Here is a 27585-nt window from a genome sequence, read left to right as displayed (position 1 = left end):
AAAACAATTTTTTCAGAAAACAACTTTTTTTTCATTTATTTAAAACTTCTTTGCAGCAGTTGTCGTAAAATCTCAGAAGCCATGCAATTAAATTAGTGTTTTGCTTCGTCCCGGTATAATGGCGGATTTATTTTCTTGGGCTGTCTCTTTTAATAGTTTTAATAGATGCGTCATACATTGTGTGCGGGTAAACAGAAAATTGTCGACTGAAATCCGGAATTTGATATCAGTACATTCCTTTCAACAAAATGAAAACCTTATAATATTGTCTTCAATGTCATTTTAATTCCATAGTTTCTAAGGTGTTTCATCGTGAAGTATGACCTATTCAGTCGTTGGAAACCTGTAAAATTCTATAAGTGAACCGTGTCACTATTCGAAATAATTATACCGTAGCATGCAGGTTAATGGTGACCTTGTGTAAATATATCTGAACGCAAGTATGCGACATGTTAAGCTGTTTTTTATCATTTTTTTTTCAATCTGGGATTGTGTCCGATAACACATCGTAGTGTTATAACAGCCTTTGGGATGAGAGACAGAAGACCGCGAAATTAGAGATATCAGTATTTTTAATTTTAGCTTCAACGGATAGTGAAATCAAATAACAAAAAGCGCTGAACATTTATTTATTGCATTTGGTTGCGTCTGATAGCTCTATAAGATATTATGTAACATATCGCGATAGTTGATGATGGTCCTAGTTCATAGCCAGGCACGTGTTTACCATAGTCTCTCCCAACAACGTTAAGGGGGTATGGTACACATTCCGAGGAGTACCGGTCCGTTCTTTCTGTCCAATAATTACGTGATCATACTACTATATCTTTTTGTGACAAAGACGACTATCGTTTTAGTAATTTCTCAACGGCTCTGAAATTTGCTGTTGTCAAACTCTGGAATATGCACGAAATGTAATGACCTTCCACTTTTACGATTTGAATAGAATCAACTGGTAAAATAAAAATCGAAATTAGCTATGAAATGATATCAGATCAGATCTAATATTGCGCTTATGTGAAAAAAATGATTCTGTGATGAGAGTAAACGAAGGAAACGTGACGATTTGAGAAGACAAGGGATATTTAGCAACTCTTAAGTGTTTGCATTAATTTCGGCACGTGACAATTGTCGTGACGACATCGATATCAAACTTTGCAAAATGTCGACAGGAGAGCAAGATTACTAAATATAGCATAGTTATCAAAGTAGAAGTAATGAATGTTTTAGCAAATTTTGAATAACTGCGATCTCATTATCTGTATTGTAATAGCGAACAAGGATTGATATTTTTTAAGTACTAAAAACAATTTAAAATTAGTTACAGTAGTGCCAACAAATTAACTTCATCACACATCTTTTTCGTCTTTTTAGGATTCGTCAATGACGCTAAATTTTGAAACCTAGGAGTGACTAATGAAATTAATAATTGATTGAAAGAAATTTCTGAATTTACAGGGGAATTGCACTAGCCCCATAATTCAGTAAATTTCGTAATTTTTATTAAAAAAAAAACCCCGTCGAACACGTGTGTATATACATATTTTAGCAGCATTTATCAGCTGTAGCAAAGGTGGTATAGGACCGTACCACTTTTCCTTAAATCGTTTTGTTGTGTACCTATAAACAGTATAATAGTTTTGCAAACAAAAACTATTTTTAAAGAAACACGTGCACTTCAGATTATTGATTCTATTTAGAGATATATTGAGACCTTATGGAGCTGACTTCCTTTCGTATTCCATTCAGGTGCCGCAGTAGAGGTGGTAGAGCGTTGATCCATGTAAGGTTAAGGTGCTAGTCCCATTTTCCCTTCCCGTGACGGTTGAAGTTCCTCTGGAGGGTGAGAACAAGAGACCAGTCTATTATGGTGTGTCCTTATTGTTCTGAAAGGCATGCGACGGACCTTTTGTATGTTATTCAGTGAAATCCAACCTCAAAATGACCTTGGATGTTCACTAAACAAACAACCGGACGAAATTCACACCCAATGTTCCATCCATTTGCCAACCAATCAATAGATATTTTGAAAGGCCCCCAGCCATATCACAAGGCATCTTCAAGACAGCCATTCATTCATTCATTTTCAGCAATACTTGGTCAGAATTTTACAATATTCATTGCAAAGCTATCAGGTAGCAACCCTTTGTAGATGAGTTCCGGTTTTCAGCCTTTTGATAATTCCAAATGACAAAATGGTAACTGGACATTTTAATTTTGCATGGTGACCACAAAATATCTTTTTAAAAAGAGTCCAAACTTGGACTTTCATTGAAATTATCAACTGTCAGGCAGGTAATTTTCTTACTACCATTTCTGGGAAATTCCTGCACTGATCAAATTCTAGAAAGACTTCGAAGCAAGACCACTGTACATTGGCCATCATAAATTGAATTAGAGTTGTTTCACCTTCTCCATGAAAGACTATCCCAGTAAATTAGCTAGCGAATGAATGGACTCTAGGTCTGTCAAACAGGAATTGTTGTGGAAGTGATATAACTTAAATGTCACATTAAAATAAGGATGTTTACTACAGAACATCACCAGCACACTGACTCTAACCGCTGAGACAATACCTAGTGATTGAAAGAGTCATGCAGATGAAAAACTTGAAAAAACTCCCCAGGACCTATCATGCATGTTTTTGTTTGCGGAGTCCTGTTATACGATAGCCATTTTAATGGAAAGTGTTCTGCAATATTATTAATATCTTAACATCAGTAACTATCCTTGTTATGAACTTAGTTTGCAGAAAAAGTACGCCATTCAGAAAGTAAAAACCAAAACAATGTTGAAAATATAGTTTTTATTAAAATATCACATCTTTACAAAACCATTGCACAATTCATAGATCATTGCAAAAATTAAAAGCATGCAGTATGCAAGAACTTTTAAATATTGAAGAATTGATGTGATGTGAGATACTATTCTAGATGAAAATGAAAACAGAAAAAAAACCCAATGATATTGTGAACCATACATTTGCTTCAAAACAAGTAATTTTAAAACGATATGAAATTCACTCCAAAAGGTTTTTCATACCAAAACACCTCAGTTTGGAATGTGTGATGCTTACTAGATTCAAGTACTCGCCTGTCTTTGCAGCTAAGATCATTATATTAATCTCCTGACACTGACAATTAAATTGATAGTAATATATATATTGGTCTTTAACCATTATCCTTTAGCACCAAAAATAAATATTTTCACAAGTTCTAATTGTATCACAGCTAAACTGCATTAAGGATGTTATCAATGACAAGAGCAATAACAATGAAAAAATAGCTTCCTGACAGCAGGTGCTTGCAATATCAAGCACAATTTAATATGACAAATTCATACACTAACCGTCACTGATTCCAAGCAAACCTGTTACCTGTGGAAGAAAAACAAGTTGTACGGTCTATCATATTCAAATCCTTGCCTCACTTAACTAAATCATGTTTTTTTCTGTATTTTAATCAATATTGTTTCACTTTTTTCTTTTGTAAATTTCATTTTAGAAATAAAAATTTACGTGTATTAAGAAATTTTACTCTATTTTCTTATCCTGCAAATATCATTGATCTATATTTAAATATTACCTGTGTTTTTTTGTGCATCATAACTGAGGCTTGATGCGAATGGCTGAAACAGAATTGAAATACATATTAGTGTTCACATAGCAACATTTTCACAGGGTAAGTGCAAAGTGATTCTTTGGTACACTACACAAACCTGATCTTGGATTTTATTTAAGCAGGCCCCGAATGACCTTGACCTTTGACCCCCTGACTCTGAAAATCACAAGAGTTCATCCTTTCGCGAAGGGAAATAAGTATGGTAAGTGTGATCACACTCCATGAAATGGTTTTTTCAGAATCTGGCTGCAAAGAACATTGAAAGGAATGGCTGTGATACCAGGTCCCTTTCATAAAGTCTGACAAGGGGAATGAAGCCACATTGTAATGTCCTTATGGTTAAATATTACAATGTGTAGAAAGCAGAGAACGCTTGAAACCACTGAATTCATGAGCTCAAAGTAACCAATGAATATCATAAATTTGAAATATTCTTTTATGTCAAAATATAGAAATGAACTTTTTTAGATGTCAAGTATAGGTAATTTGTAAAATACCTGTAAAAAAAAAAACACATTAAAAAACAATTACCCTGTTCTGCTGGTGTTTCTGACTCCTTTCCAATCTCACTACCGAGAGAGATAAATATTGGAAGTTTCTGTAGTTTGAATGGAATCCCAGATGTGTTGTCCTCCTCAGTATTGCCGGAGTCTGTTGCCGTCCTTTTCAGTGTCACATGATGCAGCTCTTTTTGTGAGACGGCTGTTGATCTCCTGATTCAGAAAACAAGTTAACTGTAAATCAATTTTCTTTCGTGCGCAATTAAATTGTCAAATTTTATAATTTAGTGAAAATTCAATGCTGCAAATTCAGAAAGGGATACCACACAACAGTAATATTTCAGTAAAATAGTCTGTGTGTCAAAATTAGTTGCTGCAGACTTATCATGATGCCAAAATCACCAAAGTTTTGCAGAAGTTTGGTTTTCAAATTAGATCCAGCATTCCTATCTTTAAAATGGCACTGATATTTGTTGAACTCAGCAGAAATTGGCCATATATAAATTTCATTTATTTTAACAACAATTGCCAAACAAGTTGTCCCGACTTATACTAATCACCCTTGTTGGCCTGAATGTAAACATACAGAGGTCTTACTGTGGAAGGAAACCAGAGTCCTTGGGGAAAACCCATGTGGTCATCCAGTTGACCCCTTACCTTTTGATGTCCCAGACGGCTAAGTGAAAGGCAAGTGCAGTACCACTGCACCACCCTTGGCTGTATGGGTAAAGTCTATCGTGATATATGCACTCAAACAATTGTGGTTTCATTAAAAAATATTCCATTGCAGGAGTCACTATAGATCACTGAATTCAACCAATCTGCTTGGAAGTGTGCAAAAATTGCCATTTCCCAATTTAATTACCGCAAAATAATTAAAATATTCGATTGGAGCTATTGGAATGTACAAGGTATAAATAAAGTAAGACAAAATGATTGAAGATGAAGGTAATCTTGTGACTGAGAAATAAAAAATTGATAAAGTTTTTTATTTCTCAGTATCAGCACATATCATATATTACTTTCTCCTGGGCTTGTCTTTCCTTGTTTTGTGGATCAATGGACAAGTGTGGCGGTCTGGACATTGGCCAGTTCTGGTGAAGACTGGACACTCAAGTGTGTGCTGCTTCTTACACTGAAATACAAATCATTATTCTCAATGTCTTTGTGGACGGAAGATTATAAGACTCTTTTTCATGTCAGGGTGTACAATAAGGTTAACCCACCCAAGGGATTACAAAATGCCCTTTCCTTTGAAGTGAGAGTTCTCTATCTTTATCATGCAGGAGTAGTTGGATAATTTCTCTCTCCTTATTTTCTAGTTGGTAAACTTAGAAAAGTTACAATGATGGATCCCAAATACAGTCATTCTTTGGCTGTTGTTTTCCTAGGTACCAATGAAATATTTTCACAGAAAAATTGAAAATACATCTCAATAGTGCAGGAAATTGATGAAATGTTGTCTAGCTGTTACTAGAATAGTGGACAAATGAAGAGCAACTATGTGGATCAATTCCTACACAAGGCCGATTATGTTTCTCGAGAAGCTGAGGTTGCAGACTGCTCTATGCTATCTTGGTTTTGTCTAATTATGTCTTGGATAAACTGAAGTTCACGATCAATGAGGTAATCGCCATCTACCACATAGATCGATTGCACCTGGGTGTTCATTCACCAAGCACACAAACACAATACAGAGACTGCCAGTCTCACAGAGGCTGTTGTCTGCAATACATTTTTTTTACCTGCTCCAACAGTTCTTACTTTTTCTCCTAAGGGACAGAATCCTTTGAGGAAGTTTGGACAGACTGATGCATTTTTGTTGACCTTAACATGGAGGTAGGGACAGTTGTCTCTGTTACAGACACCACGCAGGAAATAAGAGCAGACAGGCATCTTCTCTTTTACCACTTTGTGTGAGAATGGACAGCCAGTCATTTGACATGTCCCTCGCAGAAACCTGGAAAAAACCAATGTAGGACAGACTAAAATCTTTACACAGGATATCATTAATACAGTTTACTATATTTGCCTAACAATAAGTCAACCTCTTTTAATAAGTTGACCGAAATCTTAAGCAGTTTCAACAAGACTCCCATGGGCCTTAACGGTCAACTGACTTATATATGAAAGAGGCACAATAGGCCTAAATTAAATTGCTCAACTACTCTACAGCTTACATAGAAGATATTGTTGGTTCGTCAAGACATTTTCTGCAAGCTTAAAATCCTATTCTTTATACATACACTACACAATTGCCATTACTCTGGATAAATTGCTTGTTGAACAGGCCTAATATCAAGACCCTTGGCCTTTCAGTAATTGAAAAGAAGTTGCATAATCATTTAACACATTTGACCCCTGTGACCTTGAAAGTTGTCCAATATTAACACACTAGTCCTTTTGGTTATTGAGAAGAAGTCATTTGGATCAAGGTCATTTCTATTAACTAGGGGTCAAATCAACTTTCTGAATTTAAGAAATGATTCTCCATTCTTAATGATGTTTCAGACCAAATTTGGTTGAAATCAATTCAAGCATTAAGAATGAATAGCAGTTGGAAGCAAAATATTGACTAATTTTCTCATCTGAGGCCCTGCCCATCCCCAGGTCCCTAGGGTTCTAATCAACCTCCTGTATTTAAGAAATGCTTTTCCACTCTCAAAGATACAATCTTGTCTTATTTTCCCTTTTGGGCCCCATCCCCAAAGTCCCTAGGGGGTTGAATCAAATTTCTGAATTTAAGAAATATTTGCCTACCCTAACTGATGAAACAGGCCAAAGCTTGAAACCCAACCAGGCAGAGAGGAGGTGTAGGGTTTTAAATCTAATTTCAGCACCTCCCCCTTTCAGCCTCCGTCCCTCGACCCGTAGGGGTCAAATCATAATTCTGAATTTAGGAAATTATTGTACTCACCCAATAATGCATCAGACCAAATTTGCTAGATATCAATCCAGGTATGAAAGAGAAGTAAGGTTTTAAAGAAAAAGTTTATGTACAACGACACACAAAGCATGATGACTTTAAGTCATCTTGACCCTTCAAGTGAGATGACCTAATTAAAACAAATGCTATATTATTGTCCTGGAATAGGTCAACCTCCATACTTATAGTTGGAGGTCGTTGCTGTCAACTCTCTTGGCTTATTGCATGATAATAACTATAATAAAAGATATAAATCTGACAAACCTGGTACAGACAGCTACCTTGTCTGGATCATGGATGTAGGGACATTTGCTGCCCCTTTTGCACTTTCCAAACCTGTTGAAAAAGAGACAGTACTGTTTGGAGAGTGTGCTTTGGGTGTTGTTCCTCTTTCGTCTAAGGGCTGTTGCTGCTGCAATGCTTCTGTGAATCACACGGCTGGAGAGAAAAATTTCTATATTCCTTACCAAAATCCATCTTTTTATAATCGAAAAAATGATTGTGTCAATCCTGATAATAATTTTGTATATTTGATAGAACGCATTAACATATAGAAAGAAAAATTACTGAAGAATTTAATTCACTTAAAATGGTGAAATCAACAAAACTTCAAAAATAATTACTGACCAGTAGAATGTACTATATTAAATTAATGAAAACTATTTAAGTAAGGCAACCTACTTGGCAACAACCCGTGTGTTCGCAGAGCCGACCCTCTCGAGAGCACCTTGACTGTTCCTTATAAACGTTACTCCCCCAATGTCAAGACGTTTAACTGTTGTAGGTGATTGATGGGAGCTTCCTGGATATGATAGAACATTTGTTTATTGAACAGCATCGATTAGGAGTCACTGAGGTACAAGAGTATACCATGCATTCCAACTTATTCCAATACTGATTTTACACTATTTGTCTGATATGGGCTCTCAAATGGAAAGTTTACAAAAAAAAATTACAAATGAATGACAGACTCAACTTAGTTTGTTTAACAACTGTGATCATCAGTTAAAGGGAGATAACTCCAGTGGTTATACCCTTTGCACCCTTGGAACATTTATGGCAAAATTGAAGGTTCTATGTATGACACCTTGTGGATAAAACAGGTAGACTAGTTTGATCCTTTGATAAACATCAAATGAATCTAAAGATCACATAACGGTATATCGTTCTAGATTTAAAGTTGGTTAATGCTCCTTCGTAATCTTCAAAAAAGTGTTTAAGTCTGTGATTGCTCTGATTTTTTTTCTCCTTAAATCAGGTTTAGACCAATCAAATTAATTCTCTTGCGCCTTCAATTTTGCCATGAAACATTCCTGGAGAGCAGAGATTGAAAGTGATCATAACTCCATATCAGGAATGGAATAATTAGTCATAAATTATTATTTCTTAAGTGACTTAGTGGTTTTAGACTTAAGGTATACTATGCACATGATATATGGAACATTTTGAGACTGTCAGTTATTCAGCGAGATCAGCTCAGGCTGTACATACACATTTATATATAGGATTGACAAATACAAGGGGAATTTACATTCAATACTAGAAAAGGAGGAGTGTGCCATAATTTGTTGGCAATTATAAGCTTCCATACAATTAAACATTAATTGCTTCTATTCTGGAGTTATTTCTAATAGAAAGTAAGAAATGGGAGAAAACACAACCTAATTTACTGGATGCTGAATGAACCCTTCGCAGAGTTTTGCCACTGGCATCCATCTGGAACTGGACTCCACGAACTGTTACCACCTTCATACTTTTCGGCTCCATCTCTGGTAAATAAAAGGTTACAATTTGCCAATTAACACATTTGGGTTACATAAATGACAAGAAAAATCTGAAAACGGCACAGCCACTGTATCACAAAAATTTGTTAAGGTACTGTACATAGGTATCATGTGTCTCTCAAATAAAAAAAATGAAATTTGAATATTTGTTTTGATAATTGCAAGATATAAACATCTGGAAGATCACTCAAATTAAGCTGTTTACTATTGACAAATAATCCAATTTTTTTAAATAGAATTTTCAGCTAAATTACCAAGGTATTAATTAGTACATTTGTCCAATTCATCTTAACACTAATTAGCCTATTTCCAGAGGGCCTGAAGTCACCATGCGCGTGAAAAAGAAAGATAAAATCCGTACCTGTAATGTTTTTGTAAAACTTGGTCTTACAGTGTTGTCGGTCACTTTAATAAGATTTAATTAGGTCATTTCTGTTTATGGACAGTAATTATAAAATACAGGTAATACGAACATCCAATGTTATCTTACAATAGACATTCTTATTGCTTTGTCGATGATGAGAACTTCCTGAATAGTCTAATAATAAACATATTGACATGTTACTAGAGAAATTCTTTACCGATTTCAATACACAGTGTTGTATGACCAACTGTTTCAACATTACTTTTTGTTTTCATTTACTTTGAATTCACATTGTTCTGGGCCTAATACTAATACAGACTATCATTATAGTGGATTTAGCACTAGTTTTGTATATACCTGAACAGTGAAACAATTGATGGTACGAAGTATTACTACAATTATCAGATTACACATCTTACCATTTCCTGTGTCATTTCAATGCTATTTTTGCATTTTTTTAAAACCTAGTTCAGAGGTCTAGACACTGATTTTATTTCTTGTAGCTAACATTTTTATTTTAACTCCTTATGAATTATGTTCATCATATTGAAAACAACGAGCCATTGTAGGTATCACTCTGTTCTATGAAAATGTTACCGGTACAGTAGGCTTAGTGTGTAATGACTGCACTCTTAAAAGCAGAAGTTGGGTAATATATGAAATTTACATGAAAATGAATATTTAAATATTCAAATACTGAATCAAACGAATATTCAAATAGTTATTTCTATCAAAGTGACATCCGTAATTTTATAACATAATAAAAATTTTTTTCAAATAAAACAACAAACACAGTTTACAGACATATAGCAGCTGACATGTACCTGGTAAGTGTGGTTCTTACAAATCTGATATCTAAGTTAACTTAATATCTGTAAATATGACATTATTATATAATGTCATCCATCATATTACAGAAGTTCACAGTCAAATGACATTGGTGTATTCACTGACAAAACTTACTCTTTACCACAATGTTGGAGGCCTTGACACTATCGTATATCCTAGAAGCTGCAGACTTGATTACTGGTGTCTTGACAGGGGAAGTTTTGACAAGACTTTTGGAGCTAGATTTATACAACATGCCATTGATAACCACAAAACTAGATTTCCCAGGAGCTCTAGATGGCCGTAGAGTAGAGATGGATGGGCATGGTGAAGCTGATACTCCAGAAGCACCAGAGGAAACTGACATGGTTGGTCTTCCTTTGACTGATTTGAAACTGTAATGAATTTTTGAGTAAAATAGTATTATAAATTATTCTGACTGAAAAAATGTACAAGTGACAATTGGAAATTATTCAAACAAAACCGCTTGGTGTATACATAAAAATTACCTTGGTAACAAAATTTCCCTTGAGCACGATACCTTTCATTTGCTGTGTGTTAAAAGCAATTTGTTTCTCAAACTACAATTCCCAAGCTTCTTCATGTAAATCGCCTATATACATATACTTCCTTGTGTAACCTCAAAAGATTGGAGTATGAATATAAACTCTTCAAAGTTTAGCATACTCTAATTAGTTATAGAGAAAATAGCACTATTTTCACAAGTAATGTAAAACTACCAGACATTTAAAATTTATAGGTATAGATATTTCACAAATTTTAATATCAGAAGACAATTCCACTCTGGACTAAAAAGTCTCACCAAACACCAATAATGCTGAACACACCAGCTTTCAATTCCTACAGATGTCACGGATTCTATTAAAAACAAACCTGGAAGAGGAACTATTGTCATACTGCAGTCTCTTCAAAACGTATTTCTTGTCAAAGATGACCTTTGACCTTAGATGGTGTGACATTTTGACCTTCTGAGGAAAGTATGAGTGATAGAATCCTCTATTGATGACAGGATACACACCTAGAAAATATAAAAATACATACAAATATGTAAACGTTACCATAACTACATTTACAATAACAGATATTCCGAAACAACTTTTAGGATATGAACAGCTACAAAAATAAATTGTCAAGAGTTGCTCTTGTTCGTTTTATTTCCACTGCATTTCTTTTTCCTTCTTGTATATAAGGCTGATTAAGCATTGAATGGCATGGGTATGGTATTAATTGGCTCTTTTAGATGATAAAAGCTTGGCAGGCACATGTCTTATTGTGTTCTTTAACAACAGCTCAATATGTTTCACACAATGTTCACGACCAGATTTTCCACCTACCTTTATGTATAGGAAACCCACGCCCCGAGTACTGTCGCAATCTATCCCTTGTTCCTGGGTACGTTAGGTGCTTCCTCATTCCTAAATGTGGGTAAGAACCATGTCCATAACGATTCACCCAACCATGACCTTTCCCTCTGTTGTCATAGTAGCTGAAGTGTCTAGGAAAGGAGAACCTTCTTCTGTTTGAGAAATTCCTACTGGAGAAGATTGGAGGCTTGCTGTTGTAGTGTGGCAGTGGACTTTTAACACCAGATGTCACTTTCCACAGTTTGTATTTTGATTTAATCACTTTTGCTACCACCTGCGTTTTACTTGGAGTTACAACAGATCTTAATGTTTGAGGTGTGCTACTGCCAGAGTCTGTACGTTTTGCTACTTTCTTATTTAAAGAATATTTTTTATCAAAGACGACATGTGACATTGTTGAAAATCTTTTAAATTGAGACTGAGCTTTTGAGCTGTTTGATATGTACGGAAAAGTGTAATCTTTCTTTAACGGATATTTTGATCCCTTAGAAGAATTTTCTCTGCCATTTTTGTAAGATTTTTGAGTCGTCATTCCTTGTAATGACTTGGCCTTCGTTGGCAGTGACTTAAGTGCTGACTTTTCTTTCTTTATTGCAGCGATAGATTTCATTGTCACTTGACTGTTTGTAATGTTGCGAGTCATCCGTTTAATCTCTGCTTGTGTTTTTGCTAATTTCTCAGTAAGCTGAAGAACAGTATCCTTACGAGAGTCCATTTTTTCTACAGTGCTTGTTTTACTTGGAGATAAGATAGTTTTAATTGGGGATTGTTGACTAGATTTCTGAGGTGAGGAAACTGATGAAGTGACCGATACTTGAACTGTTCTATGCATTTCTTTTTTGGACCCTATACCAATAGCACTGTTAGTCTCTTTGGTACATCTTACAAGGGAACGTGATGAGGCAGATATAGGTTTTGATGGACTGGAAGCAGTGATAGCAGAACTGTTCAATGGAGGAGCAGATGAAACAGACTTTTCGTCTTCACGCAATAAACTAGCATTCATCTCGGACAATATGGAACTACTTGAGTTCGATCCTGTTGAACTACTCTTTAACTGATTTTCCTTGGTCTGGTCAAAATTTGCGTCCCACATTTTTGATGAATTTGATGCAACAACTTGATCAGATTTTAATGCTTTGCATACAGACGATGAATCTTTTGATGGACAGAGTTGCACATGTGAACTGGATTCCAGATTTATATCTTCTACAGACAAAACACGTTGAGTTTTGCAAGCATTTATTGTCTCGGAGGAATCACTTACAGGGTCCACAATAGAACCCAACTTTCCTGAGGGGCAAGAATCAGTGCCTGTACTAGGCTGTTTACTACCTTGGCTTTGAGAGATTGTTTCAATTGTAGACGAATTGGAAGACATATCTGATGAAAATTCCTTCAAAGGCATATTAGAGGATTTAGCACCTATATATACACTGACAGGTACATCAGTTTCTTTTTTTGAATGAGAAATCAATTCCCCTGATGAAGGCCTCCTGGAAGACTGAAGATGATCACTTCCTACACATGCCAAATTTTGAGCAGATTTTGATTTCTTGACCACAGACTCTACTTTAGGCACTATAGTTAAGTCATTCTCAACTTCTTTTGTTAACTTTTTCTTTAAATGACCTCTTAGAAAAGAGGGGATCACAGATATTTTCTCTTGTACTGGAGGAAATTTTCTTTTTTCGGTTTGTTCCACTGGCTCTGGTGACTTGGAATGGGCTGTGAATAATATCACATCTTTGTTACTAGAAGCTTTCTTTTGATTAGACAGTTGTGATTTCATCAGTGGATAAGTCGAGCTTGTACACTCATTTGAGAACTGTGGTGAAGATCTGCTTTTACTAATTGATGTTGAAGACGAATTTGTTGATATAGATGAAGAAACAGTTCCCTTCAATTTATGGAGTAATTGGGTTCTGATACTCTTTAATCCTGAGGTAGATATGTCAGCTTTTGATGATGAGACTGCTGATGTTGGCACATGCACAACACTGGTGGAGACATTCTGTACAGGAAAAACAGGTTTTAATGCTTCCTTTGGAATATCTCTAGATTTGATTGACTGAGAATGTAAACAAGCACCATCCATTGTTTTTGTATTTGAAATGTTTCTGTTGTTGATACAGCTTTCTTCAGATGAGTTCAAACTTCCCCTAGTCGTTAAATCTGTTGCAACTTCTGATGATTGAAGAGTCAATATGTTTGCTTTATTTCCTTGTGGCAATGGCAGGGACGTAGATGAGGACCCTTTTTCTACTGGTAAAGAGAATCTTAATCCTGGTTTCTGTGGTTTTATAAAAGATTGTGACAACCTTGTTGGCTGTTCTGGTGCTATCACTTGTGCATGATGATCTGATGCACTGGACTTTTTTGTCCAGACATATTTGCCCTGTTTAAGAGGTTTCTGCCCCATTTTCTGACACTCAGGACCATATTTCTGAAAATGTGGCTGCTGGCCTATATTTAATCTCTGTAGATCAGTCTTTGTGTAGTTCACATAGTGATGTGGCTTTGCCTTCTGTTGGTGGCCTCTGACCTCTACTGGTACCTGATGTGGCCCTGTCTTCTTTTGATGACCTCTGACCTCTCTGGGTACTTGATGTGACCCTGCCTTCTGTTGGTGACCTCTGACCTCTACAGGTACCGTTTGGGTCGTATTTTTGATAGGTCTTTGCTTTTTTTTCTTGGCATTGTTGATAAGATCTGAAAAAGAACAAAAAGAAATAAGTCTTTAAATAACTGATATAAAAGAATGAGGTTTAAACTACATCATAGTTTAAAACTTATTTACACAAACGTAAAACTGAGTTTCCATTTTTCATCGTTGTCTTTTTCGTCCCCAGCCATATAATCAGTCCCTACTACAGTAAACATACTTAATTTGGTACAATCAAATTTCAACATGTTAGCATTTCTTGCTAAATTAGTGCAATGATAAATTCTTGCATTCACAATAATTAATACATAAACTGCAATCAAATGCGAAGTGTAGGACAAGACAAACGGGAAAAATGGCAAGACAGAAAACCCAATAATCAGTCTCATTTGATTAAGGGACCTATATTCAAATTGATCATCATAGTTTGTTGTTTAACTTGTTAATTCCAGAAAGTTATGAGCACATTATATATGCACAACTATAAATGCTGGATCATTTGGAACTTACAGATGAAATCTGCGAATTTTTTCTCAAATTATTCCTCAGAAATAGTGCTAAAAACTTGACTTCTCAAAATCCAACACAGTTGACTGTTGGTTAGCTACAGACTATATGTTTAACAAAAATCAATATTGTGAGCAAATTCTATGAAATATCTTCCAGCTCTAAATCTTAAAACCAGTGAGATCATTTTTATTTTACAATCGATCTAAAGCTTTCAACATTTTAATTTCCAATAAAAACATATATATTCTCCCCCTGTCTATATTGATGCTATTGAAAGGAAGCAAATACATTAACAAATTATTGAAATTATAAGTGCTATGAATTCATAAATATATCGAAATTAAGATGCGAGCAAATAGCTATTATAGGGTTTTACTATGCACAACTATTTGAGATATGGAGTGTGTAATAATTTGGAATTGATATAAAATTTGCAAGAAATCAGGACTTTTGCTTTCATGTTTAGATATGGAGATATAATTTGTAAGCAAAGATACACTTTGCAGCTAGTTGTCACTCTTTTTCCTGTCTAGGAGTGAAATATGGTGGTTAACGAACTACTGCACATGTGATGTAATAGCCGTAAAAAATTGAAGTGATAGATGGCTGCATGACCGTCCACTACATACCATAAATAAAGCACAAACCTCATTGATATATCCATTATCATTTTCATAGCTGTTTCAAGGGCTTAAAAATGTCTAACACTGATCATGACACTAATGTTACAGAAATTTTGTATATCAAGTTTGTTAAAAGTATACAATCCTCAGTGTTATACCCATGACCACTTCCATAGTCATTTAAATGGCTTACAAATTAAATGTCCACCAAAGAAGCGATAAGAGATTTTTAAGAACAGACTGGATTATATTACGGACTTGCTAATTCATCTGAAATATGGCCGAACCAAAATACAATTTAACAATATTACGACTCATTTTTTGTGTCGGTTCCTATAGCCGGAATTGTGAATCAAATATATACGTTATTGTAGCTCAACAAACACTGTTATTTTACGTATGTTAGCCTATATTTACAACTGATATTAGGATTAGATGGACAGGATACAAACCGACCAAAAAAAACATGCATCAGCACATTGAACATTTTCCCAAGTCATACATTCAGTTGCTATTCCCTTATATTGATACAAACCTGTGAGATAATTAATTTGGTTCTTTAACGTTTCTACTTCAGATATTTTCGACATTTCTTTTCGCTTCAAAGGAAGTGAAATAAGTTTAAAGCGTTTTGATTTCGTCACATTTTTCGTATTCCAGCGTATATATTAATCTAGATCACACACATGCTTGTTTTTCTTGCATAACAGTGCAAGTAAATTTCAAACATTTTCATGACGTTGTTTGTGTTGATTTTCTTGCAACACGACATGAAAAGGGAAAAAGAAGAGGATTTTTGATCGACAGAACGTTTTCGTTTTACAAATTGTTTAATTTTCAGACAGTGATGGAGTTCTCACAGTTGCTGATATCATCAGAAGCTTGGTCTGAAAAGAGTGGATCAAAATTCAAAGTTTTATCCTCTGACGAAGAAGAGAAAAAAGTCGTATTCCACGTACCCGACACTGATATAGTTTTCCACTTGTCAATATGTGACGATAAGACAAAATTGGTTGGTATTCATTTGAGCTTTCTAAGTCGAATTTGATTAGGGTCAAAATAATGCTATATACTTCACTGGTTATCACAGTAACGATTTCCGCTTAATTTACACGTTTTAATAGATACAAGGAAGTTATTATGCTGGAAATACTTTAGAAACTCAAGTCTGTCTTGAAATATCTTTGTATGTTATGACTGATGCACCATATACCATATAAAATATAAAATAGTTGCGGTTATAATCAGTCCAACAGATAATCAAAAATGTAAAAGAACATACCAAATTTACAAAAACATGAAGATCTTAACATTGTGAACACCAAGGGATATCAGTTTGTTTTGCTATTTTTAGTTTATTTTTTGTCTTATATATTTTATAAACATACATTTTTAAAGTGTAATTAAAGTCAGCAGGATTCAGTTTTTTTCTTTAATTTGGTGATCAAATAACATTGCTCTCACACCCCATTTTGGGACTGGGGCCCTTAGAATTTGGAAAAATAATGGTGTTTTCCTTAGAATTGGGAGAACTTGGGGTCTAAATTGGGAAAAAAAGATACAATTTTGCATTGGGAAGGGGGCCGAATATCGGCCCCAAATCTGGCAGATCAAGAGCCCTGAATAAGGAACCGTCAACTGCACTGTTTGCTTAATAAACATCTCAAAAGATCGCAGTTTGAATACATGTTTGTGTTAATGGTTTCTGATGAAATTTTTTCTTAGGCTGTGTTTAACATGCCTATTTGTACCATATTATTCCTGCAGTATACCCATGGAGTCAATATATACATTATCTAAATCTAGCAGTTATTGAGTTTATTAGAGGACATGTATAATAAAATGGCATCTTTTGATTTAATTCTGCCTAATAGTAATAGATCTGACAGGGCTTGTTACAGAATGTGTAATCCATTGTCTGCTTGCAATGTTTATGTTGTGTGTTTTGGAAACTTTTGCAGACATTGTATATGTTTTTTCAGTTGGTATGGAGTAACAATGACAGTGTTCTGCCTTATTTACATGATGTGCTGGAGCCAGCAGAGATGGGTAAACCTGTCAAAGATGTTCTTGATATGGTTGACAAATGTCTTAAATCAGTAAGTATCAAAGAAAAAAATTTAGAAATGTGTAAATCACTGAATTGTATATCTCCAATCTGATTAAGATACATATTCTCATTACAAATATCTTTATTATAATTGTACTGTACATCCATTAAGTATTCAAATATGGTCTTATAGATATTTGTAAGTTATTAAGTAAAAAGGAAAGCTTTATATATTAAATATAAAAAATCTTATCGAGGTAAGCAATGTCAGTGATTGAGTGTTTAAGACGTCTGATCATCTTTATCACTAGCCTTTGGATGGCAGGTTTTAGGCTGAAGTGGGGCAGTCGCCAGGTACTGGCTGCAGGTCGGGGGAGGGGGGGTATTTTTCAGGAACTCTGCCTTTCCACTACCATCCAAACCTGGCTTGTCCTTAAATGACCATGGCTGTTAACAGGACGTCAAGCAATGATAAACTTAACTTTCTCTGGAAATGAAAAAAATCAGGACACTTTTCATGTTTAAAAAAGGGTTTTTGGAGAAATTGTTTTTAATATCCTGAAGTTGAGATTATGGTACCGAATGTTATGCTAAAATCACATTGTCTTTATCAAACCACCCAGTATTTTTCTGTAGGATTTTTTTTCTGGAGTATCCTGAGCACCATTTCCAAGATTTTGATGCTTCATAACCTGTTACTAAGAGAAATAGTGGGTTTTCATAATTTAAGCGAGTGTCACAGGAAATGTGTGAGTCCCAGACTCAAATTTTTGAGCCCATTAAATCACTGCCATCCATTTCTTTCTCCTGTGCAGAATTTTGTCTGGAGTGATAATCTTCTGCATGGTACATATTTCAGTGAAACCTTTATGCGTTTCCATTGAAGTTAAAGGAGTTATTGCCCTTGAGTTATTCACAAATGTTTCTGCAAATACAAAACTTTGCAAGCAAATTCACTATAGAAGAAAATGTGTGATTGTTATTTGCAATGGTGGATTGTAAAATTCAAAATGGGAATATTATGACATGTAAACGTTCTGTTCTGACATTATGAAAGTGAATTAGTGGGGAGGTTGGGGGGGGGGTGTTAAAAAGCAAACCATGTTCAGCAACATACCAAAGGCCTCCCATCACTGAACATTTAGAAGAAAGTCAAACTTGTATTTGCAAGATGTCACAAACAAGCAAACCTTGCTAATTCTTCAGTGTTCTCAATAACTTCTATTCTACTTTATTTGTTGGAATATTTCCAATCATGCATGGACATAATTTAAATCAAGAATAACTACAAATTAAGTATTTTGCAATATTTGCACCCAAAATTGTTTTCTTCTCCCAGTCATGACCAATTCCTTACACTATTGGTGTAAGTTCATGGATTATCTCCCCTTACCATATTTATTTTCTGGTTCAGTTGGTGACAGCAGCCTTGAATAATGATGGCAGTGATGATGATGAAGGATGTGGATCAGATGAAAATGATGATTATGATACTTACTATGGCAATGACGATTTAGATGCTGATGAAAAGGAGGTACCAAAAGAAAAAGAACCAAATGCCAGGTACAGAAACAAGATGTCACTATTTTATTAGTCTTGTTCTGGATAATTAAATTCTTTCAGCTCTTATCAGATGTAAACAGAGATACCTCTGTCTGCATCACTCATAAGTGAGTGATTATTTTTTTCTCACACACTTTTCTTTCTTTCATTACTACAAGTTGTAACAGTAAACTCATTGTAGGAATGGAATATGAAGTTTACTGTATGCTAGTAATTCCATACTCTAGACAATTGATTTCTTTCTATGTTTTTGTTTTATACCACTTGGTTTATCATCTCATCAGCAGTGAGGACGAAGATGAGGACAACTTTTTTGGTGCCCAGGGAACACCAGCAGCAGTGCAGAGGCTCCTCAGAGGTAGCAAGCCATTTTATAACATACAATAGAATTTTAAATGTTATACAACATTGTCTATTGCACGTTCAGTAGAAATGCCAGAAAATGTTATGTCATTGTCTTGTAATAAGCTATAATTTAAGCTGGAGGGTATGTGTAGGTCCAATGGGCTTATTACAGTACTTTTGGCATATAAGGCCAACATTTAGAGATTGTAATGTTTATGTACTTATAAGTAAAGTGGAATTTGTTATAAGCAATTTCTCATCTTATTTCAGATTTGAAAGGAATGAAAGAGTCCCACAAGTTTGGAATAGAAGGACGACCAAGGGGAGATAATCTGTTTATTTGGGTATGTAGAGACTACTTTGAAGAGGTACTAAAGAAACCATATGAAGATGCATTGTGCACTAGCATCAGAATGGTGTATTTGAGATTTTATGTTGATCTAACCTTGACCTCTGTATTAACCTCTGACAGTGATCTGTCTTAAGATACTCTAGCCCATTAATCGTGCAATCCTCTAAGGTGACCTGTCCTTGGAATTTAAATGGCCCTAAGAACGGTTCTGTTGACCTCTTGACCTTATGGATACTGGCATTAGAATGATTCTTTTGACCCCTGACTGTGATCTGACCTTGAGGATACTGGTGTTTGACAATACTTCAGTACTTTTAAACAAATCACAATAAATTCATTTGAAAGTTTTATTTTAAAAAAATGAATGAATAAGTTAGAATCTCTCATTAATATTCGTGGGATTTTTTCCCTGGTGCTGCGGACTTATTGCACAAATTTGATATTTGGATCAGATGGACTAATCTGGCTGCAGCGGTTGAATGGCTAAAGCCTCTGACCATCTTTATCACAGCCCTCTACCTCTGGGTTACAGGTTCTAGATCTATGTGAGGTAGTTGCCAGGTACTGGTGGCAGGACGATGGACTTTCTCAACCAACTCTGCCGTTCCTCCACCACCTAAACCTACCTCATTCTTTAATGATACCGGCTGTCAGGACGTAAAGCAATGATAAATTATACTAAATTAAAGGAATACCATAACATGTTTTGTCTCTTTATTACAGGATGTGAAACTGAAAGATTTCCCCCTAGAATCAAAGTTAGGCAGAGATCTCCAGATCTTTGCTGATAAATTCAAGAAAGAGGTGAGTTATAAAATGACACTTGGAATTTCTCACTTTGTTTTGTATTCATGTTTATAATATTCTGTCAGATTTTTTCATAAAGAAAAGTAGCATATCATACAAGCATGTATTTATTGAAGGTATTGTATTTCTTAAAACAAAGGTTGTTGATTTTCTGTCTATATATATAGAGATGTATTGTGTATCGTTACAGCCTGCTGTCTATATATAGAGATGTATTGTGTATTGTTACAGCCTGCTGTCCATATATATATAGATGTGTATTGTTACAGCCTGCTGTCTATATATAGAGATGTATTGTGTATTGTTACAGCCTGCTGTCTATATATAGAGATGTATTGTGTATTGTTACAACCTGCTGTCTATATATAGAGATGTATTGTGTATTGTTACAGCCTGCTGTCTATATATAGAGATGTATTGTTACAGCCTGCTATCTATATATAGAGATGTATTGTGTATTGTTACAGTCTGCTGTCTATATATAGAGATGTATTGTGTATTGTTACAGCCTGCTGTCTATATATAGAGATGTATTGTGTATTGTTACAGCCTGCTGTCTATATATAGAGATGTTGTGTATTGTTACAGCCTGCTGTCTATATTTATAGATGTATTGTGTATTGTTACAGCCTGCTGTCTATATATAGAAATGTATTGTGTATTGTTCTTTTATGTATTGTGTATTGTTACAGTCTGCTGTCTATATATAGAGATGTATTATGTATTGTTACAGCCTGCTGTCTATATATAGAGATGTTGTGTATTGTTACAGCCTGCTGTCTATATATAGAGATGTATTGTTACAGCCTGCTGTCTATATTTATAGATGTATTGTGTATTGTTACAGCCTGCTGGCTATATATAGAGATGTATTGTGTATTGTTACAGTCTGCTGTCTATATATAGAGATGTATTGTTACAGGCTGCTGTCTATATATAGAGATGTTGTGTATTGTTACAGCCTGCTGTCCATATATATAGAGATGTTGTGTATTGTTACAGCCTGCTGTCTATATTTATAGATGTATTGTGTATTGTTACAGCCTGCTGTCTATATATAGAAATGTATTGTGTATTGTTACAGTCTGCTGTCTATATATAGAGATGTATTGTGTATTGTTACAGTCTGCTGTCTATATATAGAGATGTATTATGTATTGTTACAGCCTGCTGTCTATATATAGAGATGTTGTGTATTGTTACAGCCTGCTGTCTATATATAGAGATGTATTGTTACAGCCTGCTGTCTATATTTATAGATGTATTGTGTATTGTTACAGCCTGCTGGCTATATATAGAGATGTATTGTGTATTGTTACAGTCTGCTGTCTATATATAGAGATGTATTATGTATTCTTACAGCCTGCTGTCTATATATAGAGATGTTGTGTATTGTTACAGCCTGCTGTCTATATATAGAGATGTATTGTTACAGCCTGCTGTCTATATATAGAGATGTTGTGTATTGTTACAGCTTGCTGTCTATATTTATAGATGTATTGTGTATTGTTACAGCCTGCTGGCTATATATAGAGATGTATTGTGTATTGTTACAGTCTGCTGTCTATATATAGAGATGTATTATGTATTGTTACAGCTTGCTGTCTATATATATAGATGTATTATGTATTGTTACAGCCTGCTGTCTATATATAGAGATGTTGTGTATTGTTACAGCCTGCTGTCTATATTTATAGATGTATTGTGTATTGTTACAGCCTGCTGGCTATATATAGAGATGTATTGTGTATTGTTACAGTCTGCTGTCTATATATAGAGATCTATTATGTATTGTTACAGCTTGCTGTCTATATATATAGATGTATTGTTACAGCCTGCTGTCTATATATAGAGATGTTGTGTATTGTTACAGCCTGCTGTCTATATTTATAGATGTATTTTGTATTGTTACAGCCTGCTGGCTATATATAGAGATGTATTGTGTATTGTTACAGTCTGCTGTCTATATATAGAGATGTATTATGTATTGTTACAGCTTGCTGTCTATATATATAGATGTATTATGTATTGTTACAGCCTGCTGTCTATATATAGAGATGTTGTGTATTGTTACAGCCTGCTGTCTATATTTATAGATGTATTGTGTATTGTTACAGCCTGCTGGCTATATATAGAGATGTATTGTGTATTGTTACAGTCTGCTGTCTATATATAGAGATGTATTATGTATTGTTACAGCCTGCTGTCTATATATAGAGATGTATTGTGTATTGTTACAGCCTGCTGTCTATATATAGAGATGTATATTGTTACAGCCTGCTGTCTTTATATAGAGATATATTATGTATTGTTACAGCCTGCTGTCTATATATAGAGATGTTGTGTATTGTTACAGCCTGCTGTCCATATATAGAGATGTTGTGTATTGTTACAACCTGCTGTCTATATATAGAGATGTTGTGTATTGTTACAGCTTGCTGTCTATATATAGAGATGTATTGTGTATTGTTACAGCCTGCTGTCTATATATAGAGATGTTGTGTATTGTTACAGCCTGCTGTCTATATATAGAGATGTTGTGTATTGTTACAGCCTGCTGTCTATATATAGAGATGTTGTGTATTGTTACAGCCTGCTGTCTATATATAGAGATGTATTGTGTATTGTTACAGCCTGCTGTCTATATATAGAGATGTATTGTGTATTGTTACAGCCTGCTGTCTACGTTGAGATGCATTTTCCAGGAGAATATCCAATGAAACCTCCATTTGTTAGAATTTTGCGGCCAAGATTTAAATTTTTAACAGGTAAGAAATTTTAGAAATTACAAATGGATGGTTTTTGTGAACACTATTGATGTCACATAAAAAAACTTATACATATGAATATACTACGAGGAAATTTTAAAAAATAAATCAATTACATGTGATATAATTATTAAAAGAACCCACAGATAAGAAGTGTTTTTGAAAGTCCAGAATGAATCATTTTATATACAGCTTGCTATAAAGAGAGAAATATGTGCATTCTTGTTTGTTTCTTTACCAGGTCATGTGACCATAGGTGGTAGCATCTGCATGCAAATGTTGACGAATTCTGGGTGGACACCAACTAACGATATTGAGGTAATGCTGTCTGTCCTGTCAATAGGTTATGTTCAACAGTTACTGCTAAATGTTTCTGTCCACTTTCCTTTAAATCTGAATGATGTCACTGTCGGTAGGTAAAACTGAAGACTTTTACACAGTTCATTGAGCGTTTTACAAGAGTTAACTCCCCTTTCCTTTGTATTGTGTTTTCCCAACATCTTGTCTGATCTCGTTTTACCCACTCATGGTTCCTTTATAAAACCTTTTTAGACTTGAATTAAAGATATCTGCAAGAAATATGCCTGAGGTTAATTTTTTAATTACAGGGGTAATATTTTGTGGTTGTTGCGCTTTGTACACGTGTGTTGTATTTAGTGCATATCTATTCATAATCATGTGATAATATTGCATACAATTTCGTTTCATTTTTCACTGATCTTTAATGAACATGAGTATAATGAAATGAAATTTCATCGACTATCTCCTATACAGTGCATTACAAAATGCTTATAATGACAAACATATCTGTATAAATGTTGCCTAAGACAACTAGGTATTGGGCCATGAAGTGCTCTCAAAAAAATCCGTACACATAAAATAACAAGTATATCCTGAGGAAACTTGAACAACACACCTTTGATTTGCTTGTAGCATTTAACATGGCTGGTTATATGTGATTTAAAATCAGAAGGTTTGTCTCATAACAAACACTTTCATTTTAGGCAATCCTGGTCCAGATTCGATCCGAGATTATGAGTGACCCGAATGCCCAACTGGAGAGAAATGATTCAGATCGTCCCTATGAGGAACAGGAAGCGAGAGATGCATTCACACGTATGGTAAAAAGATACGGATGGTGAAAAAAAATATTACAAACTGTTTATTGACTCTTACCAAGAAGAAATTTAGACACATTCCAAATTACGAAGATATTTCATAGGTGTCTTCAGCCATCACTTGCTATAACTGTATCTGAAACACTAGGGAATCCAATTTCTAAACGTTTTTCTGATATGCTTTTGTGAGAAAGATTCATGACATTGAACTTGTGAGTTTTTAGGTCTTGCATCATTAGTAAGACTTTGCCATTGTAAACCTGTGGTTTTTATTGTAGATTAATTACACTGAGACTGAATTGGCACACATATTTTTGTAAAGAAATCCATAGACTTGCAGAGTGATTATTTGAATCTTTGCTGTAAGACGTAAGGGATCAGTCCATTTGAAAATAGGTGATGGTGATTATTTAGACAAAGCAACGATACAATGTTTTTGATATGTATGGTATTATTCTAAAATTAATCCTTGGGGAGGGGCAAACAGAAACACTGATTTATAGAAGGAAAGTGGGCTTATCACAAGACATTGTAAGTATTGAGTAGTTATCATTTCAGATGATTCTGCAAGAGATGTTGGTGGACTTATCATCAGACATATTGTCGGATCAATGTAATATTGTGGGATATTTATTGTTTGATTATAACATGTAAAGTAAAAGGGGAAACCATGAACATTCAGTAGTTGATAGTAACCTTGATGGAAAGTAATAGAAGGCCAGAAAAGGTCACACACATGGCTTCTATTATGTACGTCATAATGAAAAACACACACACTTAGATGAGGCGATATAATCGCTTTGTCTTACAGACTGCAGTATGACTGTAAGTGGTAGAAATTATTGATATATCTAAAAAACACCACGATCTACTGTAAAATCATTAAGTTTTATGAAAGTTTTATTTTGTTAAATTCGTTCATGCTTTCAACCATGAATTCATGTCAGCAAATCAGTAAGCTGTTAAAAATTTGACGAGAATTTCTAGTATTAGGTGATTTTTAGGGTGCTTTTTATCCATGAAATATATCTTATAAAATATTACAATAACACACAAGTTTCACATCTAATAAATATTTGTTGGTCCTCTAATAATGACCTTCAGTAAAGGTCAAAGGTCACACTTGATTCCATTTGAAGCAAATACCTGGTCGAAATCAAATAGAGGTCAAAGATGGATTGCTTTTGTAGTATGAATGGAAGTTCAGACATGGTTGTATTATCACGGTGGTTAGGACTCTGATTTTGATAGTTATATTTCTGTAGTCACAGTTGGGAGGGGTAGTGAAATTCTGTTCTGGTAACTAATATAGCAGCATTTATAAATCAAGATTTTATAAATAAAAATGTCCATTTTGTGATCTCTATAAGAAAGTCACTTCTACAGTATGTATATATATACTCTACAGATACACTATAGTATTTATATAGATACTCTACAAATACACTATAGTATTTATATAGATACTCTACAGATACACTACAGTATTTATATAGATACTCTACAGATACACTACAGTATGTATATAGATACTCTACAGATACACTATAGTATTTATATAGATACTCTACAGATATACTACAGTATGTATATAGATACTCTACAGATACACTACAGTATTTATATAGATACTCTACAGATACACTACAGTATGTATATAGATACTCTACAGATACACTACAGTATTTATATAGATACTCTACAGATACACTACAGTATGTATATACAGATACACTACGGTATGTATATATAGATACACTACAGTATATAGATACACTACAGTATATATATAGATACACTACAGTATATATATAGATACACTACAGTGTATAGATACACTACAGTATATATATAGATACACTACAGTATATAGATACACTACAGTATATAGATACACTACAGTATATAGATACACTACAGTATATATATAGATACACTACAGTATATATATAGATACACTACAGTGTATAGATACACTACAGTATATATATAGATACACTACAGTATATAGATACACTACAGTATATAGATACACTACAATATATATAGATACACTACAGTATATAGATACACTACAGTATATATATAGATATACTACAGTATATATATATAGATACACTACAGTATATATATAGATACACTACAGTATATATATAGATACACTACAGTATATAGATACACTACAGTATATATATAGATACACTACAGTATATAGATACACTACAGTATATATATAGATACACTACAGTATATAGATACACTACAGTATATATATAGATACACTACAGTATATATATAGATATATATAGATACACTACAGTATATATATAGATACACTACAGTATATATATAGATACACTACAGTATATAGATACACTACAGTATATATATAGATATATATAGATACACTACAGTATATATATAGATACACTACAGTATATAGATACACTACAGTATATATATAGATACACTACAGTATATAGATACACTACAGTATATATATAGATACACTACAGTATATATATATAGATACACTACAGTATATATATAGATACACTACAGTATATATATATAGATACACTACAGTATATATATAGATACACTACAGTATATAGATACACTACAGTATATATATAGATACACTACAGTATATATATAGATACACTACAGTATATATATATAGATACACTACAGTATATATATAGATACACTACAGTATATAGATACACTACAGTATATAGATACACTACAGTATATATATAGATACACTACAGTATATATATAGATACACTACAGTATATATATAGATACACTACAGTATATAGATACACTACAGTATATATATAGATACACTACAGTATATATATATAGATACACTACAGTATATATATATAGATACAGTACAGTATATAGATACACTACAGTATATATATAGATACACTACAGTATATCACTACAGTATATAGATACACTACAGTATATATATATACTACAGTATGTACATGTATATATGTCTCTTCATTGTTTACTTATATACATGTTACAGATATGTCAATAACTTTTTGATAAATTTTCTAAATTTTTAATTGAGTATTACATAAACATTTTTAATTTGGTAAAGTAAAAACATATATATATTTTTGTCACGAACCAAAGAAATGTACAATTAAACGTCCATTTTTATGAAGTTCCTTGTTTTCCTTATCGGCTGTGCTATTTAATACATAGAGCTGTACAAACCAGCATACTTGTCTTTATTAATTACTCACAATTTATAATTAATAACTGGTTTTATGACATTTATAAAGTAAGATAAATAGGATATAATGTATAGCTAACTATATTGAAATTCTGGAAAGGTATTTGTACTCCAAAGG

The 27585-nt window shown here is 34.0% G+C and overlaps 2 protein-coding genes across 4 annotated transcripts; one reads left to right on the top strand and one right to left on the bottom strand.

Moving 5' to 3' along the window:
- Nucleotides 1–2791: 2791 nt before the first annotated feature.
- Nucleotides 2792–15822, bottom strand: LOC132560015 (mucin-3B-like). Of its 3 annotated transcripts, XM_060224672.1 has the most exons (12): nt 15741–15822; nt 11378–14119; nt 10917–11061; nt 10158–10417; nt 8708–8815; nt 7728–7848; nt 7311–7484; nt 5885–6080; nt 5143–5255; nt 4152–4333; nt 3585–3627; nt 2792–3376 (listed from the first exon to the last, which is right to left on the bottom strand). In XM_060224672.1, the coding sequence occupies exons 1-11, from the start codon at nt 15793–15795 to the stop codon at nt 3602–3604; spliced, it is 4122 nt and encodes a 1373-aa protein (XP_060080655.1). In that variant the 5' UTR covers nt 15796–15822; the 3' UTR covers nt 2792–3376; nt 3585–3601. The 3 variants fall into 3 exon arrangements, with proteins under 3 accessions (XP_060080655.1, XP_060080656.1, XP_060080657.1); XM_060224673.1 differs by lacking the exons at nt 2792–3376; nt 3585–3627; nt 4152–4333 and having other exon boundaries at nt 5179–5255; nt 5866–6080; XM_060224674.1 differs by lacking the exons at nt 2792–3376; nt 3585–3627; nt 4152–4333; nt 5143–5255 and having other exon boundaries at nt 5913–6080; nt 7328–7484.
- Nucleotides 15823–16052: 230 nt separating this feature from the next.
- On the top strand, nt 16053–24232 carry LOC132560025 (ubiquitin-conjugating enzyme E2 Q2-like). Its single transcript, XM_060224683.1, has 9 exons — nt 16053–16217; nt 17188–17304; nt 18670–18818; nt 19103–19176; nt 19434–19507; nt 20239–20319; nt 22997–23090; nt 23332–23408; nt 24095–24232. Exons 1-9 carry the CDS (start codon nt 16053–16055, stop codon nt 24230–24232), a joined length of 969 nt encoding a protein of 322 aa, XP_060080666.1.
- The last annotated feature ends 3353 nt before the right edge of the window (nt 24233–27585 follow it).

The sequence above is a fragment of the Ylistrum balloti genome, unplaced genomic scaffold (assembly GCF_031769215.1).
Source record: "Ylistrum balloti isolate Yb309-2 unplaced genomic scaffold, AGI_CSIRO_Ybal_v1 Utg371002, whole genome shotgun sequence".
Taxonomy (NCBI): domain Eukaryota; kingdom Metazoa; phylum Mollusca; class Bivalvia; order Pectinida; family Pectinidae; genus Ylistrum; species Ylistrum balloti.
The sequence above is the reverse complement of the archived record's forward strand: the minus strand, read 5'-3'. Positions and strand labels throughout refer to the sequence as shown.